Raw genomic sequence first — 21,466 nt, forward strand, 5'->3', positions numbered from 1 at the left:
AATTATTATGATTAATAAAGCAATTAGCTAAACAAATCCATGCGAAGAAAGCGTGAATGCACGCTCCCGAAACGTTAGGTTGAAGTGGTGAAGAAAACACGAGTAGTCTATGGGAATAAAAAGAAAGACAGAGCGTAGACTAGAAATCGAAAAGGAAATGGTTCGATTTGTAAGAACTTACGAAATCCAAAAGCCAAAAAAGAATCCAAAACCTCATTCTCTCGTCTCCTTTCCTCTCTATACAAAAAAATCCAAACAGTCCCTTAGAAAAAAACCAAAATTAATAAAAACCAATTCGCGAATGAATCAAAATCTCTTCCCACTCTCTCTTCACTTCCCAAAAGCATCATCTGACAAAATACCATACCAAACGCTTTCTCTCTCTCTATATATTTCTTTCTTCCTTTCTTTCTCTATTGAAAAAAATAATTTTTATTTCAAAAAAATTATAAATATAAATTGAAAAAACGAAAATGATGGGAAAGAGAATTGCTCGTTCATATGATAGTAGTTTTCAATTAAATGAAAAATCAAAAAACTATTTATCATTTTCAAGAAGAGGAAGAATTTCTAATTTTCTATTAGTATATTTATTACTGAGATGATTTTTGTTTATATATATTCCCAAATCTCACAACCGCACATCTCAATCACACGCACCAATTGCTCACACACTATCATCATCTCATCTTTGATTTTCTTTATTTTTATTTTTATTCTCAAAGCTTACAGATAGAAGGAAAGAGAGACCAAATGAAACTGTGTGAATCAATCAATCAATCAAGCTTGATGTTCTCTCGTCTTCTCCTTAACTAAGCTTCATCTCTGCTTCGATTTCGATCTCCTCCTTTTTTCTATGCTTGATTGCTAATTGCTAATTTCTAATTGCTAATTTCAATCTGGTAGCTTCGGCTTCTAGGGTTTTCATCAATGGACGGAAATGGTAGTGCTGCTGCTGGTGATGGTGGTAGTGGTGGTTCTGTGGAAGGAGAGAAGAAGAAGCCTCCTGAAGGCGAAGTTAAGTCTAAGCGGAAAATGAAGACTGCTTCTCAGCTTGAGATTCTGGAAAGAACTTATGCTGGTTTGTTTACTTAGATGCTTTTTGAAATGCAGCTTACTACTTAAATTCTTTTGAGCTTAAGAGGTCATATGTTTACTTGTATTAATTTTTTTTTTCTTTCTGTTCTGGTTCGAAATTTGGATTTCGTATAGTTGAATGCTTGCTCTTTAGTTTTCAACTTGTATATTTCCTCTCCTTATGGCGTTTGTCAAATTTTTAGCTTATTTGTGTTGGGAATTTGTATTTCGTTCAGTGGAGACATACCCCTCAGAGTCGTTACGGGCTGAGCTTTCAGCTCAATTAGGTCTCTCTGATCGCCAGTTGCAGATGTGGTTCTGCCACCGGCGTTTGAAGGACAGGAAGGCGCCGTCAGTGAAGCGCCAAAACAAGGATTCACCAGCACCTTCTGCAACACCGGCTGGGGAGGAAATGGGGCCGGTGACTGAGGTTGGAAATGAACTTGTGTCAGTATCTGCTTCAGGGTCGAGTCCATTTGGTCATGGGATGGATCCACGACGGCTGGTTGCCAGGACTCCGGGAGTGGCTGTCCCGAGGATTGGTGCTGACATGTCAGCAATGAAGAGGTACTATGAACCACAGCAGTCCATAACAGAGCTTAGAGCTATAGCATTTGTGGAAGCTCAGTTGGGAGAGCCACTGAGAGAGGATGGTCCAATTCTTGGAATGGAGTTTGATCCCCTGCCACCAGATGCATTTGGTGCACCTCTAGGTATATTTGGTTCTTAGATACCTTAACTTGGTCCTTTCATTTTTGATGATCATGCATTGAAACTGAATTCCTTTTTATAGATTGGAAACTTGCTTTAATTGAGAATTCTCAGCAGTTTTAGTTAGTACAACATCACAGATAATAGTGAGCAGAATGATATATGATATATGTTTGGCGTGGAACATTGTTGCATCATGCATGTACTCTTTAGTCATTAGACAGTTGCACTGTCAATGAGATGGAGAGGATGAATCTATGGAATTTTTTTTTCCATGCAAAAATGTCAGCTACAGATGATGTTGGTGCTTTTTATATGGCTTAAGTTATAATGTTAACTCAGATGAGGCATTCTGTGCCTTGTTTTTTAGATCAGCAAATGAAGAAAGCATAACTTAAATGGAATATAAAATACTAATTACTTGCCAGTGTACTATGAAGTAGGGAGGGATATGTGTTTTAGCCACATCCATAGTTGATGAATTTCTTTGGGCTACCTGTGGAAGCAATTTTATAACAAGATTTTCAAATTATAATGAAATGAGGAAATCACATGCCTAAGAAGTGTTAGCAGCTGGGTTTCCCAGTTCAGACAACCTTTCTATAAAATTTTCAAATTTCTAAGGTGAAGTTTGACTACTTCAGAAGCTTACATGACATTGTTTTTCTTACATAAGTACTGACATTGAATTTGGCCTATATAAAATTTCTCCATCTGATTAGAGAGAGAGAGAGAGAGAGAGAGTCCTATGTTAATATGATTTTCTTTGTTTTTTTCATCACTCCTTGAGTTGGTATGTTGTGGTGCAATGATCATCTTGGAATACAATAGCAACATTGCATATTATTTCTTTTTTCGAGATGTGTCTTTGAACAGACAAAGATTTGCTTTTAGTTAGTGAGGATTCTTCCAAAGTTTTGATTTCTGATTTGTGATTCTGAGTTAAAGAGGTTGAACATGAGAAAGAAGGGAAAAAGAATGTATATTTGCTAACTCTAAATTTGAGATGGATAAACATAGATTTTAAAAAATATCTGAACACTGGATCGATTAAAGTCCACTGGTTGTTTGACAACTGTCTGTTATTGCTCCTATATCAGTTTTCAAGAAAGAGATGGGGGGAATAATTTTTTGGTATTTTTTCCCTTGCACAAAGGTGGGTGATGGTGGTCCTGATGACATGTTTTAGAGTTTTTAGTAGGATTTGTTTCCATGAAATTGAGGGGAGACTTTTTTTGGAGAGTAACATTACAGCTGTGCTTAGTAGGATTTGCTTATTAATGGATGCCGCGCAAGTGTGTATGTTGTATGAGAATGTTAAGGGAGATGGACCAATGTCTTATTAAGTATTGGGGTTAGAACTTGGGAGGCGGCATGTTAATGGAATATAGTGAGCAACCATTGTGAGAAGATGGAATCAGTGAAGTGAGAAATTCACATGCATGGTAACTTTGTGCATAAAGAGGCGAGGTAATCAAGGTTTTTAACTCCCTGGTGACAAGTCCTTTGATCTATGTTTATTTATTGCATCCCTATTTGTTCCATCCAATTTAAAGATTTCTTTCTTTTCTTTCACTGAAACATTGATCATGCTGCCTTTTGACTTGCACATTCACGTTGCCTTTCTTTGTACGTGTTTTTGATAGAATGCTGAAATTGAATTCTGATAGTTTTTCTCATATGGTATTGAGAACAGCTTCAGCTGGGCAGCAGAAGCAGCCTGGCCGGCCTTTTGAGGCCACTGTGTATGAGCGACCTGATTTGAAACCTGTCAAGGTTAGGCTGCAGTCTTTTATTTATGCATTGGTAGATATGATGACAGCAATGGAGTTGATATTGCTATTTATGCTTTCCATGTGTTAAATACTGTCCGCCCATATCTAATTTTTATATGAAAAGTAAGTTCTCTGTCCACACATCTCATACTCAGGGTGCTACTAGACCTGTGCATGAGTACCAGTTCCTTCCACAGCAACCGACTGTTAGAGGAGAAGCATATGAAAGAGTTGCCCCATCCTACCAATACGGTTCACCGCTTGACGGTCATAATTCCAAGACTGCAGCATCATCGACAGTCCGGCCATTTGTGCATGCAAATGAGCAAGTGCCCTCCAGTTATGGTTTTCCAAGTCAGTTGCCCAGTCTAAATCTTATGCCCCAAGAAGGCAGGCAAAACCACCTGTTGCCATCTGCTACAGCAGAATATGATAATATGCTGCGAAAGACCTCCTTAACTAATATTGGTGTGGATTCACAATTTGGTGCTCTCCCAATTACTGCATTGGACAATCCATTTGTGCCATCTGATAGGAGAGTTACTCATGATGAGGATATTTTGCGCATTGAGAGGAAGCGGAAGGTAGATTTTCTGCATTCTGTCATATTTCATATTGCAGACTGGTACCAGTGTTTTTTCTTATTTAATTTCTTGCAGAGTGAGGAGGCAAGGATAGCACGTGAAGTTGAAGCTCATGAGAAGAGGATTCGAAAAGAGCTTGAAAAGCAAGATCTCTTGAGGCGAAAGGTCCCATCTAACTGTCCATATATCATTTCTTCTATAACCTGTAAGTTTTATTCTGATGGTGTTGCATTACTTGTGTATACTATACATTCAGAGAGAGGAGCAGATTAGGAAAGAAATGGAAAGGCATGACCGTGAAAGGCGGAAGGAAGAAGAAAGGATTTTGCGTGAAAAACAGCGGGAAGAGGAGAGGTACCAGAGGGAGCAAAGGCGTGAACTGGAGCGGAGGGAGAGATTCTTGCAGAAGGAGTCCATCAGAGTAAGTTCAGAAACCCCATTTCCATGCTTTCTTTTTATAACTTTGCATGTGTGGATGATGCTTAGCCATCCACACGTATGTTTCCATGTGAGAATGCATAAGATTTTATCCCTACATTTTGGTTAATCTTTGTACTTAGGCTGAGAAAATGCGACAAAAAGAAGAACTACGCAGAGAAAAGGAGGCAGCAAGACAAAAAGCTGCTACTGAGAGAGCAATTGCACGGAGAATTGCTAAAGAGTCAATGGAGCTAATAGAGGATGAACGCTTAGAACTCATGGAATTGGCTGCCTCAACCAAGGGATTGCCTTCAATTCTTTCTCTTAGCTTTGAAACTCTGCAGAATCTTGATTCATTTAGAGGTTGGTTATATCTGACCTCAGTTTCAGTTTAGAGATGTGTATTTACTTATAAGAACTTTGTCCTTGGGCTATGTGAACTTCTATTGTTGTCATGGGTCTTCTCAATGATTGAATTTTATGCCATTTACAATGAAGTGGTAGTTTAATGGATTCATGTTCTTCTGAAGACTGCTGTCCAATTCTTGTATGCTCCTAAGTTTTTCTAACGTGCTAATCCCAGGTTCCTTCATTAGTAATTCTGGAAGTGGCTCAGTTACCCGTATATTCTTGTGTCTTATCTGGCTAAATAAAAGAGAAGAGACAAAAATGAACATTTTAAGAGGAAGAGATGAGTGGTTATTCTCATGCACCATAGGCCATTTATGCTATTAATTCTAAAAGTAAAACATAAAGTTTATCTTTGATATCTTCTGATGCTGTCTGCAAACATTCAAGTAATGGACTAAACTAGAGGATGTGATGGTACATTTCAAATGTTCATATAAAGTAGGACTATAGCACATGTGTCATTTGACATTCAGCTTTATCTGTTAGAATATTAATATTGTTTGTTCTTGCAGATATATAGTGAATTATTAAGAATTAGTCAAAACACTAACTCTAGGCCTTGTGTGGTCATCTAGAATGAATGTCCGTCAATGGGGAATGTGCATTTATTCCCATTTCTGAGGTGTCTGTAGCTTGGAATGATGAGAATGGAAATGAGAAACCAGGAATAGAAATGCTTTGGCTGTCTGAGTTGCCCACATTGGGCTGGCTATTAGAGGCCAGGATTTGGTTTCCTGTTATTGTTAATCAAATGGGTCCATAAGTCAGAACCTGAAGTGATGATATTTGTTATGACATGCTTAGATATGTTCGAGAAGCTTATAGGGTTGAACTATAGGTGAATTTTGATTTCAGTACGACTTATGAGCTTATGTTTTTCATATTTTGATTTTCATAGATAAGCTGGTTAGGTTCCCTCCCAAATCTGTGCTATTAAAGCGGCCTTTTGCAGTTCAACCTTGGAGTGATTCTGAAGAGAATGTAGGGAATCTTCTAATGGTGAGTTTCAGTGGTCCAAATCTTTCTTTGCCTTGCTTTTTTCCTGATTAGGAGATGATACTGATTATGATCAGCATACCACAGTAAGATTGTTTTATAAGTATACCAATTGATTTTCATTGCAAAATTTTCTTTTAAGCAGTGAGCCTGTAACACTAATCTTTTGTTTGCCATCATATTATGGACCGAAGTGATTGCTTTAGAGAAAAAGATTAAAATGGATGACCCACCTTCTGTTTTAAAATATATAGAATGCCAATCATACTTTTTTTGGGTGTTAAAATGGCCATTTACCTTAGGCAAGGGCATCTTTTCCCTTCCAAGTCTCCATATGTAATTCATAAGTATACCTTTTGCATTCTAATTACAGCAGATGAAAGAAGTCCATTGTGTAAGTACATGGCTTCTCTTGCATGGCCATACGTTAAGTTAATGTTTTGAGTTGAAATTTTGGCTGATCTTTGTCATTTGCTGCTCTATTTCTCCTTGCTGTCTTGGCATTAAGTTCGTCCAATGATTAGTCTTGCTATTTTGGTTTGTCTTTCTCATATCTGCTGCTGCCTATTTGTTCAATGGTCTAAGTTGATTGTTAAGTTTTTGGTCTTTCTGCCCTGCTTCTTGATTGTGCTTGATGCCAGCTGAATAATATTGTGAAATTGAGATACTACAATGGCAAATAACAAATTGAAGATTGGAAATTATTAATAAATTAAATTTTACTGGAATTAAATTCTGAAAATGCCATATTGTGGATGTAATAAATAATAGTTTATACGAATTTAATTAATTGAAGATTAGTTTTTATTTGAGAGTCGTGTGTGACTGTGACTATTTACTTAAATTGCAAATTTATATTTTCGAATTTTGCTTAGTATTGTGGCACTATATGTTTTGTTATTTGAAATTTGATGGCATATTCACATTTTTTTAATTTTTACACCTCGCTTCTCTTAGGCGTGCACCAGTGCCTTACGCGCCTAGGCTCTTAGACCTCATGTCGCGTTGGTGTGCTAACCTTTAATACCCCATTATGAACATTGTGTTCTTTTCCTTCTAGTTCTTTCTTTTCTGATGTGGGCATATTACATTGTTGGAGGGGATTACTGGGGTTGGAAATCCAACATTTTGAAGGCATTGGATTTGAATGCCAATGCCTTTCTTTAATCAAATTTTTTGTCCTATTTTCTTTTTTGCTCTTTGTAAGACTCTTGAAATACTTTGTAAATGTACAGGTTTGGAGGTTCTTGATTACTTTTGCAGATGTCCTTGGGATATGGCCATTCACTCTGGATGAGTTTGTCCAAGCATTTCATGATTATGTGAGAATTTTCTTATCGTTATTGAAATTTATATGAGCTAAGCTGTAATTTTTAGTGGGATTTATATGCATTTCCTTTTCTGCTCTTTCAGGATCCAAGGTTACTAGGTGAGATTCATTTTGCACTTTTAAGAACCATAATTAAAGATATTGAGGACGTTGCAAGGACACCTGCCACTGGGTTGGGTGCAAATCAGAACAGCGCTGCTAATCCAGGTGGTGGACATCCACAGATTGTTGAAGGGGTAGGTCTTCTCTCTCTCTCTCTCAGATTACTGTGGGAGTTTCATATTTTCAGCTGATCCTTTGTTTTTCATCTTAAATTATTTTTGGCTGTCTGTGTCAGGCATATGCATGGGGTTTTGATATACGCATCTGGCAACGTCACTTAAGTCCATTAACCTGGCCTGAAATATTGCGACAGTTTGCCCTATCTGCAGGATTTGGGCCACAGCTGAAGAAAAGAAATGTAGAGCAGGCATATATCCGTGATGATAATGAGGTGCTTACCTTTTTCATCAGCTTCCCTTATTCAACATTGAAATGTGTCTTGTGAAAGCTGAGGTGTTCTTTCAGAAATCAGAACTGTTAATAATATGTTCTTGTGTTACTCTTAACAATAAGCATTTTATAGTTATTGTATTTAGGACTATGCAATTGGTTGGATCGGTTCTAAACCGAACCGAAATGACAGAAGAACAAAATCAAACCGATTTGACTTGGTTCGATTTGATTCAGTTAAAAACCGTCAGTTTTGAGACAGAGATAATGACAATTTTCCAAAAATTCATTCCCCAAATTCCCAATACTAGGCGCACTAACCTCCCCCCCAACCCTCCGAATTATGTATCAAATCTCATATCAAATTTATACAAAGATTCAAACGAAGAATTCAAAAAATACAATAGGATGTACACAGAGGAGCTAATCAAACTTAATGTGAAAATACAACAAAAACTACCAAAAGCAGAAGACCCACCACAAATACAATCAAAATTACCCATTATTAGATTGATGAGATTTTCTTTAATTAAGGGTGAAGTTTACTCCTTAATGTAAGGATAAGTTGTCTCCATAATTCAAGGGATAATGGAAGACAAATCTCCTTAATTTATACAATCACCAAAATCCATAATTTAGTTGTAATTTGTGGAACCATATTTTATATCGTTCATTACAAATATGAAAGCTTATGTATTAAGTAGCAAGTGATGTGAATAAAAGATGTAGCCTTTGTGTTATTCCTCTCTCCCTCTCTTTCTTCTTGTTCTCTTTTTCTTTCTAAAATTAACATGGTATCGAAGCCTTAAAAAAAAGGGTTTTCTCCTTTCTTATTCTCCTTCTCCTTGTCGAAGCTATGGGTTTGAGTCTCAAAAGCTATTTTGCCTTGTGAATTTGAGATATCAAAGCTGTGAGATTTACTCTCAAGCTCCTCTTCTCTCCTTCATGATTTAAGAGCCAATGGTTGAAGTCCTTCCTCTCTACTTCTCCTTCATTAGAGCCAAGGGTTAAAGTCCATATTCTGTTTGTTCAATTTTTTATCTCCTCCATTTCTCGAGAAAAAAAATACTTATATATATATATATAAGAGAAGAGCACCTTTACGTTCACCACCCATCAGGGAAGCAAAACCAGGTGTTGGCTTGCTCAGTCTATAAGATCAAAAGGTGTGTTAAGCCCACATATGCTCCACATTTTCTACTAAAAAAATGGCTTGATTTTGTAACTTTAGAAAAATCTCATCAAGAGGGAGTATTAGAATTTATGAGAATTTTTTCAATTAAAGGTGAAGATTACTCCTTAAAGTATGGATAAGTTGTTTTCACAAGGGATAATGGAAGACAAATCTCCTTAATTTATACATTCACCAAAATCAATAATTTAGGAGTAATTTGTGGAACTATATTTTGTATCTTTCATCATCAATATGAAAGCTTATGTATTAAGTTGCAAGTGATGTGAATGAAAGATGTAGCCTTTATGTTCATTGCTCTCTCTCTCTTCTTGTTGTCTTTTTCTTTCTAAAATTAACACCAATCAAATTTATAACAATGCAACAAATCCACATGCAACTACTGTCAAAGCTCGAGCAGAAGCAGAGGTGGAGGAGGCGTGGAGCCCTATGGAGCGCATGTAGAAGAACAAAGGAGCAGAGGCGGCCAGACCTGCATCTCCACTCTCCATGACTACTTGAGTCTCCATGCTGTCCACATAAATCTCAATCTTCAAGGCACGATTGCAAGGAGAACCAATAAAAGAACCAGACCTGAGGGTTTTGGGAGCCTGGGGCAGCAGATGGGTGGATCAAATAATTGATTGAATAAGAAGACAAGGAGCAGATTGAAGGAGGAGAAGAATAGAAAGAGCAAATCAAAGGATAAGAAGAAGAAGAAGAAGAGGAAGGTGAGGTAGGGCTATGGACAGTGGATTGGAAGATGCAAATGAGGAGAGTTAGGGTTTTTAGTAATGTGTATATATATATATATAAAGCGGCAGCACTTTTAGGAAATTGATTTGGTTATTTCGGTGTTTACTTAATTAACCAAACCAAACCAAACCAAACCAAAAAACCAAAGTTTTTTAAAATTGAAAACAAAAACCAAACTGAATAAAAAAATCAGTTTGGTTTGGTTTGTTTCTACATTTTTAACCGTTTAATGCTCATCCCTAATGGTATCAGTTGTCATGCCATCCTGTAAAACAATTGAAATTGAAGCCATTAGATAATTTAATTCATTATTAATGGTAATTTCAAGCCAATTCAGTAGTTTGCTTTCACTTTTGCTTTTTTGGTTGATAAGCCACAGTTAATTGACACTGAATCTTATGCTTGTTTCTAGCATAGACATGATGGTCTCTCCTTGGATTGAGTTTGGCTGAAAGTTTCGTGACTGGGTTGGTTATCTATTTAAATTGCCTATCAACCAAACTGAAAATGGCAAGTCAATTCCATTGGTTCTTAGGGTTGTCCAAATTATGCTAGTGCCTTAAAGCATTGCATTTTTTTTGCAGTGTAAGAGCTATTAAAGGATTTCTCAAATGAGCAAAATCCTGTGCTTGTTAAGATTAAAGGTTTTGTCAAGGAAAACAGATTATCATATGAGGGCATTTTGTTCTCTTGTGCAGAAAATAAATCCTTAGGTTGATTACTCTGATGGTTGCCGTATTTGGCATCCAGCTATAACAATCAGAGATAATTTGTTATATTGGGTAATTTTGAATGTTTCTGATATGTTTGTTTTTCACTCAATTCTAAGTGTATTTCTTTTTTGTGTTTGATTTCAATTGATTATTGTTTTTTACGCTTTTTGGTGTTAAATTCAGGGTAATGATGGTGAAGATGTGATTACTAACTTACGCAATGGTGCAGCAGTTGAAAATGCTGTTGCCATAATGCAAGAAAGAGGATTTTCTAATCATCGCAGATCTAGGCATTGCTTGACACCTGGTACTGTTAAGTTTGCAGCTTTCCATGTTCTGTCTCTTGAAGGAAGCAAGGGTCTGACAATATTAGAAGTTGCAGAAAAGATCCAGGTAATTTAATTAATAACTATTCATATTTTCTTGCTTTCCCAACCCTAATTTTCTGGCGCCTTTTTTTTTTAATTAAAGAGATCTGGACTGAGGGATCTCACAACAAGCAAGACACCAGAAGCTTCAATTGCTGCTGCTTTGTCAAGGGATTCAAAACTTTTTGAGAGAACGGCTCCTTCAACGTATTGTGTGCGACCTGCATATAGGAAGGACCCAGTGGATGCTGAGGCAATACTTTCTGCAGCCAGAGAAAGAATACGGATATTTAAAAGTGGTTTTGTAGATGGAGAAGATGCTGATGAAGCAGAAAGAGATGAAGATTCTGAAAGTGATGTTGCAGATGATCCTGAGGTTGATGATTTTGGTACTGACTTGAACCCTAAGAAGGAGGATCACAATTCTCCAGAAGCAAACAAGTTTAATGCAAAAACTCAGTTTGAAAATGGAAAGGAGGGCAGTGATGTCATGAGGACTCCAAAAGTTGGGCTTCAGAATCTTGGTGAGGGTTTCTCTTCAATGCATTCTAAAGGCACTCATGAAGCAAAAAATGTCGGTTCTTCCATTGATCAATCTGGAGACTTTCTTGGTGTACCCACTAACACTGAACAAGAAGATGCAGATATTGACGAAAGCAACCTAGGTGAACCATGGGTTCAGGGACTGATGGAGGGGGAGTACTCTGATCTAAGTGTTGAGGAACGCCTTAATGCACTTGTTTCGTTGATTGGTGTGGCAATTGAAGGAAACTCAATCCGGCTTGTTCTCGAGGTATAATGACTTATTCCTCCTGGTGAAAATTTGAAAATTACACAATTTGCTTGTATATTTTCTTAAATGAGGGAATTTCAGGAACGGTTAGAAGCAGCGAATGCTTTGAAGAAGCAAATGTGGGCAGAGGCGCAACTTGATAAACGTCGCATGAAAGAAGAGTATGTGACGAGGATGCATTATCCATCATTTACTGGAAACAAGGTGGAAACTAATCTTACAACTTCTACAGCTGAGGTTAGGCAAAGCCCATTGGTTACCGTTGATATGCCTATGAATGCTTCCGCCCAGCAAGAACAATCTGATGATCCACAGAATGACATGACTTATCCAAATAATATGCCTTCTGAAGGGAACATGCACATGCAAGATCTCTCTGCAGGTCCAGATAATCTCGCATATCAGCAACCAGGACTTGCTGCTGACAAGTCAAGATCACAGCTAAAATCCTTTATTGGTCACAAGGCAGAAGAGATGTATGTGTACAGATCATTGCCTCTTGGTCAAGATCGTCGACGTAATCGATACTGGCAGTTTGTGGCATCTGCTTCTTGCAATGACCCTGGATGCGGCAGGATCTTTGTTGAGCTTCATGATGGTCGTTGGAGGCTTATTGATACTGAGCAGGTAGCAGTTTTTTTCTTGTTCACTCATTAGCTTTGAAAATTTATATATGAGCAATACTATACTGAATGTATCTTGTGTGTGCATTTGTGCATGGTGTTGTATCTGCAATATCCTGGCTGTGGCACACATTTCTACTTTCATTTTCTGCTAGAATTTTTGATGGAAGCAAAAGCAAGAGATGTCTGCCACATGCAATATGTGTCTTTTGCAGGGCTTGTATGATTTACTATTCTTAACCCTGCAACAATGACTGGTGCACCTTCTTCTGTCTTATTTTTCCTACTTTTCCCCGTTCCCCTTCATCTTCCCTTTTTGTGGAACTGCCGGATGCACTTGCTTTTTCGGTGCATTCATTATTTCCAAAAATTTGCATGCAGGCATTAGATTCTCTGTTTGCATCTTTGGATGTACGTGGTGTTCGGGAATCCTACTTGCACATGATGTTACAAAAGATTGAGATGCCCTTTAAGGAGGCTGTCAGGAGGAACATGCAGTGTGCTGGCATAGAAAGACAAAGTGGGGAAAGTGTTAAAGCAGAAGCAGTTGAAGTGGTTACTGGCCTTGAATGCAGCACTGGTATCGATAGCCCAAACAGCACTATATGTGTTGTAGATTCTGATATGTCTGAGAGCACATCTTTTTCCATTGAGCTTGGAAGAAATGAAACTGAGAGGAATAATGCCTTGAGGAGATATCAAGATTTTGGGAAGTGGATATGGAAAGAGTGTTTTAATTCTTCAACATTATGTGCCATGAAGCATGGAAAGAAAAGATGCAGACAACTGCTTGCTGTTTGTGATTACTGCCATGATATTTATTTATCTGAAGATGACTGTTGTCCTTCTTGCAATAATACATATCAGCACTCTGGGAGTGACTTCAATTTTTCTAAACACTCGACTCGTGAAGAGAAACTGAAGATTGGACTTGACTATAATTTTAATGGTTCATCTTCTCCACTGAGGATAAGGTTGCTTAAATTGCAATTAGCTTTGATTGAGGTGATCGCCTGCCTTTTATTATTATTATTATTATTGTTATTTGTGAATGAAAATTTGGCAACTGGAATGTAGCTTATTCAATCTGGATTGCGTGTTTGAAGGTCTCTCTGACGCCAGAAGCTCTTCAACCTTTTTGGACTAATGGTTATCGAAAATCATGGGGAACAAAGCTGCAGTCCTCGTCATCAGCTGAAGACTTGCTTGAGGTCTGCTTGGTTCTTTTCTTTATTATAAGATGGTGATGATACTATAAAATTTTCTTTTCCTTTTTTTTTTCAACTTCCAAACGAGAGACTATTATTTTTTGGATTTTTAAGCAATTGCATTTCAAGATATACACAATACTATGAGCTTTTAATCCAATAAAATTTTCTCAAATTTTTAATTTATATTATTTTATGTTTAAAAAGTTGCATGGGACATTTAAAAAATGAAATTCGGATAAAATTAAAATTTGTAACTCAATTTTATACTTATTCAATCTAAACATCATAATTGTGATTCTATTCAATTCCAGTTTAGTTCAATGATCGAAGTTTAAGGAATTTGGATAGTCCGTTTTGTTCTTTACTTATATATAGTGAAGAATTTTGGACAATTTTAAAGTATTCTTATATTTTACTTTTGATATTTACAAGTGATTTATATGACTATTTATACATAAAGAATTACGACTAAACAGAAAATAAATAATTAAAGAATAATTACAAAGATAATTAAGGATTCTAATTTATGCCTAAAATTTGTAATTAAATCAAATCATATCACTGGAATCAATAAATAAGTCAACACTCTCCCCTCAAGTTGGTGCATAGAGATTCCATTGTTGAGCCCTTTAGTGAAAACATCCATAAGTTGTCCAGTAGAAGTCACATGAACTAAGCTCAACACACCGTTTATTCATTAAAGATTGAAGTGCTGATCAATCTCATTGTGCTTGGTTCGGTCATGTTGAACTGGATTTTATGCTATACCGATGGCAGTTTTATTGTCACATTACAAAGTTATCATGTCTCTCTCGGGCAATCTCAACTCCCAATAACTTCTGCAAGCATAAAAGTTTACACACCTTGGACCATTACTTTGTATTCTGCTTCAACACTTGACCGAGCAAACAAAACTTTGTTTTTTGCACCTCCAGGTAACAAAGTTCCCTCCCACAACTGTGCAGTATTCATAGGTGGATCTCCTGTCATCGAGAGATCCTGCCCAATTTGCATTTGTAAAAGTTTCAACTCGAAAGTGATCATATTTAGAGTAAAAAAGCCCTTTCCCTTGTGCAGGCTTAAGGTATCTCAAAATGCGAATGACAGCCTGCATACGAGTCTCGCGAGAGTCATGCATGAATTGGCTGACTAAGCTAACAGTATAGACTATATCCGGTCGAGTGTGTGAGAGATAAATCAACCTCCCTATCAATATCTGGTATCTTCCAATATCCATGGACTCACCAGTTCCTGCTTGCATCTTATGATTACTTTCAATGGGAGATTCTGCTAGTTTACACTCTTAACATATTAGTTTCTTCCAAAAAGTCCAGAATGTACTTTCTTTGGGAGATAAAGATTCATTTTTCTGATCTAGCCACCTTAATACCTAGGAAATATTGAAGCTTTTCTAGATCTTTGATTTGAAATTCTTGAGCTAACAACCTTCTTAGTTGAGCCATTTCCTCTTTGTCATCACGTGATCTTACTCTTGTGATGTTTAATAAACAGAGTGTGATCAGTATTGCTCTGTTGATAACCAAAGGACATCATGGCTCTACTAAACCTGTTAAACCAAGCTCTGGGAGATTGTTTTAACCCATACAAAGTCTTTTTTAACTTGCACACCTTTTCTTGTGTCTTCTCATCAGCGAACCCAAGAGGGATCTCCATGAACACTTCTTCCTTTAAATCTCTATGGAGGAAAGCATTTTTCACATTAAACTGCAATAGGTCCCAGTCCAAGTTGGCTGCACAAGATAATAGGACTCTGATTGAATTCATTTTTGCAACTAGGGCAAATGTTTCTTGATAATTCATTCCATAGGTTTGGGTGAATCTTTTAACAACTAATCTGGCCTTAAACCATTCAATCTTGCCACCAGTTTTGTGTTTCACTGTGAATACCCACTTACAGTCAATACGTTTCTTCCCAGGTGGGAGAGTAACAAGTTCCTAGGTCTCATTTTTAACTAGTGCTTTCATCTCTTCGATCATTGCTCTCTTCGATCATTGCTCTCTTCTATTCAGAATCTACAAGAGCTTTCTTTCAATTCTGTAGATTGGACACAGGGGAAATAGAAGGCAAAGGCTCTACAAGAGGAAGACAATAATTCATAAGAAACAAAATTAGAAATAGGGTGTTAGAAATAGAGTATTTAGTACAAGATTTGATATCTTTTCTTTGTGCAATGGGTTTATCTAAATCATTGGAGCATTTAAGAGTTGTGAGTAACTGAATATCCACTTACAGTCAATAAATTTCTTCCCAGGTGGGAGAGTAACAAGCTCCTAGGTCTCATTTTTAACTAGTGCTTTCATCTCTTCGATCATTGCTCTCTTCTATTCAGAATCTACAAGAGCTTTCTTCCAATTCTGTAGATCGGACACATGGGAAATAGAAGAGGAGGAAGCATTACCTGAATTTACAAAATTAGATGTAGCACTAGAGGAGGAAAAGGTGTCAATATAAGACAGGAGGTGCTTGAGACACTGAATTTCATTAGGGGAAAGAAACTTAGTAGTTGTTGCCTCCTTAAAGGGCTCTTCTATAGTTTTTGCTAAATTAGCTTGAGCTCTAGAGGTACATCGTTTTCCTCCACGGCCTCTAGTGGGACGACTATGTAATTTCCAGCAAGTCTTCTTGGTATGCCTCGGTTTTCCACAATAGTCACAATGCAGGTGATCTTTCTTAGAATTAGGAGGCTGCGGTGTGCTCAAACTAGTAGCTAACGCAGCTTTTTCAACTGGTGCAGTATAGAGCATAGCATGTCGGCGACTTTTCTCTTGTTGAACATGGGAATGGGCCTCTTCTAGAGAAGGAAAATGGTTTTTCCTCAACACTTGGACCCGAATTGGATTATATTCGATATTCAACCCTGCAAGAAAATCATAGACCCATTCCTTTTCAATTATTTTCCGTAATTTGACTGCATCTCCAGTACAGTCTGTCTCAAGTTCCTGCCATAAGCCACATAACTCAGAATAAAATTGGAAAATAGTCATTTCTCCTTACTTAGTATCATAAATCTTATTTTGAATATCATAAATTTGTGCATCATTCTCAATCTTAGAATAAGTTATGGAATAAGTTAAGGACAAAGTCTTCTTCCATATTTTTGCAACAGTATCAATTAAAAAATAGGACTTAGGGATATGAGGTTGCATAGAGTTAAGTAATCATGTCATAATAAGACAATTATCTGAGTCTCGTTGAGGAAAATCTGGATTACTTTCATCCGGTTGCTTCTTCTTACTAGTGACATAGTCCTGCGGTCCTCTAGTTTTGATAAACAACAAACAAGAACTTGACCAAGCAAATTAATTGGTTTCATAAAGTTTTACGGGACGAATTTGCAAGAAATGATTATCAGAGTTAGGAATTGAGACCTTTTTACCTTTTGTCATAGTAAAAATAAAAGAACCATGAAAGAATAAGAGGTACCCAAGGTTGTACACACAAGAGAGCCCAACCGAATCACCAAAAGACCAGGTAGCGGCACGGGAAGGCCGAAAAGACTGTTGGAATCAGCGCCAGAGTGATCGGAGCAGCCAAGCAGCATTGAACGATGTCTCACGTGCTGGGAAGGGAGGGCGCGTGAGCCTCACATGCGGGACTTTCTGGGTCGGAGTTGGGGGGTCAAACCGGCGATGATCCAGCGATTCTCATGGTGCCGGCGGCGAGAGGTGGAAAGGCTTCTAGATAGGGTAATATCAAAAAGGTAAATCTAAGATTTTGAAACCCTAAAGAGGAAAATTTGAATTTAAATGCTAAAATTAGGAAAGAATTTTGAAGAATTTTAGAGTGTTTCTATATTTCACTCTTAGCCTTTACAAGTGATTTACATTACTATTTATACACAAAAAATTACAATTAAACAGAAAGCAAATAATTAAAGAATAATTATAGAGATAATTAAGATCTAATTTATGTCTAGAATTTGTAATTAAATCAAATCATATCACTAAAATAAGCAAATAAGTCAATATATAGTAAATAGATTATAGAAACAAAAGCTGTGCTATTTAGCCAGTAGTTCAATTGTGAGTGTTTGCCTCTAATGCAAGAGGTCGGGGGTTTGAATCTCCACTTCCTCATCTCATTTAAAAAATTCTAAAGCACCAAAGGAATAGAAATAGAAATTCCATATTCAATGAAGATGTTTATGCACTAAGGAATATTAAAGATGACATTATTGTTGCAAGTATATTGCATGGATTGTAATCAAATCACATTACTTATTGCCTTGGAAAAAATATATAAAATCTTAATCAATATTTTAATTTATTTAGTTATCTTATGCAGAAAAGAACTGTTTGGTGATTTTTTTTCTCTCCCGGTCACTTTTGTTACAAAATCACATGTATCATTGGTTATAAACACAAGTAGAAAATACTGAATTTGGAAAAATTTGAAAAGAAAGAAAAGATTAATATATCATGTAATCAAATTATTTAAAAAGAAGGATCATTTAATTGTAGGGAAATGAAAGGAAGTAAATATACATTGTGATTTAATGTAAATTTGTTTCAAATCAAAGTAATATTCTCTAAGTTATTTCTCTTATTAAATTATTAAAATATATTCACATGAATTGGGTTTATTAATTTTTTTTAACATTTTTGTGGATTGTTGGATCCCTTTTTGTCGTTATCATTAAATAATTAACAAGTCAAACAAACCAGTCTATCCTTAATGTGAATAGATTGACTTATACGAAATGAAAATATTTAATTTGTTGTAAAATTTTAAATAATTAAAACTAAAATAAATTTATAAGAGAGAAAAATTAATTAGACAACAATAGGAGAGTCTGTAGGCTTTTAGTAATTTTGCAGGCCCCTTTCCTCATACTGTGTATTTGTGTGTGTGATGCATATATAATTTGGCATTCACTTATCTATCCTAGGATTATGAGTTCATGGTTTTCAATGTGACTGGGTTTTACGCAAATTACCTGGGTCACTAAAATTTTCCTTCTTCTGTGTTTGTGTATTCTTTGAATATCCTTTTTGAACACCATATTTTTCCTCAGGTTCTGACACTGTTGGAGGGTTCCATTAAGAGAGATTATTTGTCCTCGAGCTTTGAAACCACCAGTGAACTTTTAGGGTCAGACAATCCATCTGGACTTGCTGCAAATGATTATTATGGAATGGAAAAAGTTACTGTTCTTCCATGGTTACCACGAACCACAGCAGCTGCCGCTCTGAGGATCATGGAGTTTGACTCATCCATTTCATACACACTGCATCAAAAAGTGGAGTCTCAGAAGGACAGAGGCAATGGAGACTTCATTGTAAGTAATCCTTCTGACAGAGCATCACTCTAATCCTGAATGATATGGAATAGATTCTCTCTCTTGATCACTTACATTTCTCTCTCGGTATAAAGATTATTTGCTTTTCAAACTAGAGGCTGCTGTTATGAAGTGAAGTGGTTCTTCCCATCAGTTGTCTTCTTGCAATTCATTTTGCATCTTATTGAAAATTGCAATCAGAAAATGACTAATGCTTTAATCCTGCACTACTTGTAAAGAGTTTGACGATGTCATGAATAGAATGGCTGCTTCTACTCCCAAAGCACGCCCTAAATTTAAAGTTTCATGTTGTGTGAGCACATGCAAAAGAGATGGGTGATAGTGATAGTTGGACAAGGATGTTTACAGGCTTACAGCTTAATTATAGTCAAGGCAGAAGTTAAATTTCTGATTTTAAAGCCTGGTTTTCAAATATCCATAATCTTGGGCATCCGCCCGGAATTGCATGGTGCATTGTTGTCATGGTTTAGCTCAGGTGCCTATAGTTTTCAAGGAGCCAGTCAAAGATGGGTGTGGGTTTCCTTGTTTCATCTATGAAACTGGAGAGTTAGGAGTGCTTTGAGGGGTCAAAGTTGAGAAGCTAGTAGCCATTTAGTAACTTATCTCCGCCTACTTGGATGAGAATGAAGTAATGGGCCTTGTGTTTGTGTAAAACATTGATATATCATAGTTTTCAGATGTCCATAGTGCTAGTTCTGGTTTCATATGTTAGTGGGATCTTCTTTCTGGATCTTTAATGCAATGGTTTAATTTAATTTAATTTGACAGTTTGTTCAGCTTCTGACGATTTTATCCCTGTTTTAGAAGCTTCCTTCCAAGTTTGCCATTGCTAAGAATACCCAAGATAATGAAGCCGCTGAAACTCCTCCTCATCAAGCTGGATTATTGCAAGAAGAGAGTTGGGTTGACATAGCTGGATTGGGTCGTGGGCGGGGGATTCGAGGCCGAGGTCGTGGTCGTACCCGTGGGGGTAGATCCCAGAGAAAGGTTACTGGTTCAAGATCAGAATCTAGCAAGAGAAGAATGAGCACAAATAATGACAGATTAGGCCAAGTACTCTCATGGAAAACACAATCGCGTGGTAGAAGAGGGCGTAAGCGGGGTCGTCGCAGCATTAGAAGTAGGCAGAAACAAGTGAAGAGACCAGTTGAGCCCCAAATTCCCAAAGAAACAATCTATGAGAAAACACCAAGGAGATTGGAAAGAGATGACTGGAATGGTGATGAAGCAAGATTCCAACTACAGAATGCTGAAAATCTGAGCAGTAGCTCAGAAAAATCAGAATATGATGATGACAATGGTCAAGCTACAGGAGATGAATATGATGATCTTGCAGTTGACGACTATGGAGGTGGTTTTAATGGCAAGTCCAATGAGTTGCTCGAGGGAAGTGATTATAATATAGATGTGAATGAAGATGATGACGATGAAGAAGATGAATTAGATGAAGATGAAGATGAGCAAGGGGATATGGAAGTGGAGGGATATATAAATGGGGATTCAGATGAGGATGAAATGAGGGAACAGAATGGGGACCCAGATGAAGAAGGCATTGGATCTACATCTTCAGATTTCAGTGACTAGACAAGTAAGGTAGCAGGCATAGAGAAATGTTAAATGCATGAGTGAAGTTACTTGTAATTTGTATTCTTTAGTATTCTGCACTAACAGAACTTGAAGATGTAATTTATAGAAGAAAACAGTAATTGTGCATAGCCAATAGCACCTCCACCGTACTTGAAATTGAATAACAATCAGTAGTTCTTTCTTCGAAGTTTCCAACCAGTCTTCTGAAGCTCTTTCAGAGGAAGAAGAGGTTTTGCTTCGAAATTGCTCTTATTACACCCATTTATATCAAATGGAAGAAAACCATCGGATTTTTTACGCTCTGGCCTCTGCTTCGGATTTTAGATTTGGGTTTCACTGTTTATTTGTTTATTTTAAAGAAGTATCTGAGAATCGTGATATAATACATCTTTTATCTAGGTAAGAACGCAAAGTTCCATTTGAGAATAAAAAGCTCATTTAAGATTTATTCTCTCAAATATATATATTCTTACATGCTTGTTTATTTTGCAAAGGCATTTTTTAGAGAATATTTTCATATTTTTTAGTGCTTGGATAAACTTGGTCAATAAAGAAAAATACTTCTTGAAAAAAAACAATGACTCAGAAAAATTACTTATTTTTACAAATCATTTTTTATAATTTGATTTAAAAACATTAGGTTTTCTATACGTCCATACAAGAACTCTTAATATCATTTAAAACTTGTATTAAAGTTTTTACAATTAAAATTTATTAAATTATAACTTTCGATTTTTATAAATATTTTTTTAAAAAAGTAGTTTTATAGCTCAAATAATAAAATAGAAAATCAATAAAAAAAATATGATAAATTAATTCTAAGTTCGAACTTGGTCAGAACTAAATATAATAAACAAATAAAAGCATAATTAAAATTTTTTTTTCATCATATATATTTTGGGACGGGAGCAGGAGGGATTCCCATAGTCAACTCAACGCATCTAATGGGTGGGGAAAAAAAAAACAGAATCAAATAACTTACTCATGGATCTGTAAAATTATATTGTATTAAAAAAAAAAAAAGGAAAAAGAGAATGTTCCATCCAACCTGCAATTTTATTTTAAATGCTAATTTTCAAGCTGCCAGAGAAGCAGAGGGGAAAAAAAAGAAGGAAGAAGGCAGTAAC

At 36.5% G+C, this 21,466-nt stretch overlaps 1 protein-coding gene across 2 annotated transcripts; it reads left to right on the forward strand.

The window, feature by feature from the left end:
• The first annotated feature begins 252 nt into the window (after window positions 1-252).
• On the forward strand, window positions 253-20,636 carry LOC110629833 (homeobox-DDT domain protein RLT2). Of its 2 annotated transcripts, none has more exons than XM_021776987.2 (18): window positions 253-1,081; window positions 1,314-1,790; window positions 3,485-3,564; window positions 3,719-4,147; window positions 4,223-4,312; window positions 4,404-4,568; window positions 4,708-4,930; window positions 5,877-5,977; window positions 7,210-7,296; window positions 7,388-7,540; window positions 7,642-7,797; window positions 10,620-10,829; window positions 10,908-11,597; window positions 11,679-12,224; window positions 12,602-13,225; window positions 13,327-13,431; window positions 18,468-18,731; window positions 19,560-20,636. In XM_021776987.2, the coding sequence occupies exons 1-18, from the start codon at window positions 931-933 to the stop codon at window positions 20,334-20,336; spliced, it is 5,328 nt and encodes a 1,775-aa protein (XP_021632679.1). In that variant the 5' UTR covers window positions 253-930; the 3' UTR covers window positions 20,337-20,636. The 2 variants fall into 2 exon arrangements, with proteins under 2 accessions (XP_021632679.1, XP_021632678.1); XM_021776986.2 differs by having other exon boundaries at window positions 265-1,081; window positions 19,557-20,636.
• The last annotated feature ends 830 nt before the right edge of the window (window positions 20,637-21,466 follow it).

Source organism: Manihot esculenta, chromosome 13, assembly GCF_001659605.2.
Source record: "Manihot esculenta cultivar AM560-2 chromosome 13, M.esculenta_v8, whole genome shotgun sequence".
NCBI lineage: Eukaryota > Viridiplantae > Streptophyta > Magnoliopsida > Malpighiales > Euphorbiaceae > Manihot > Manihot esculenta.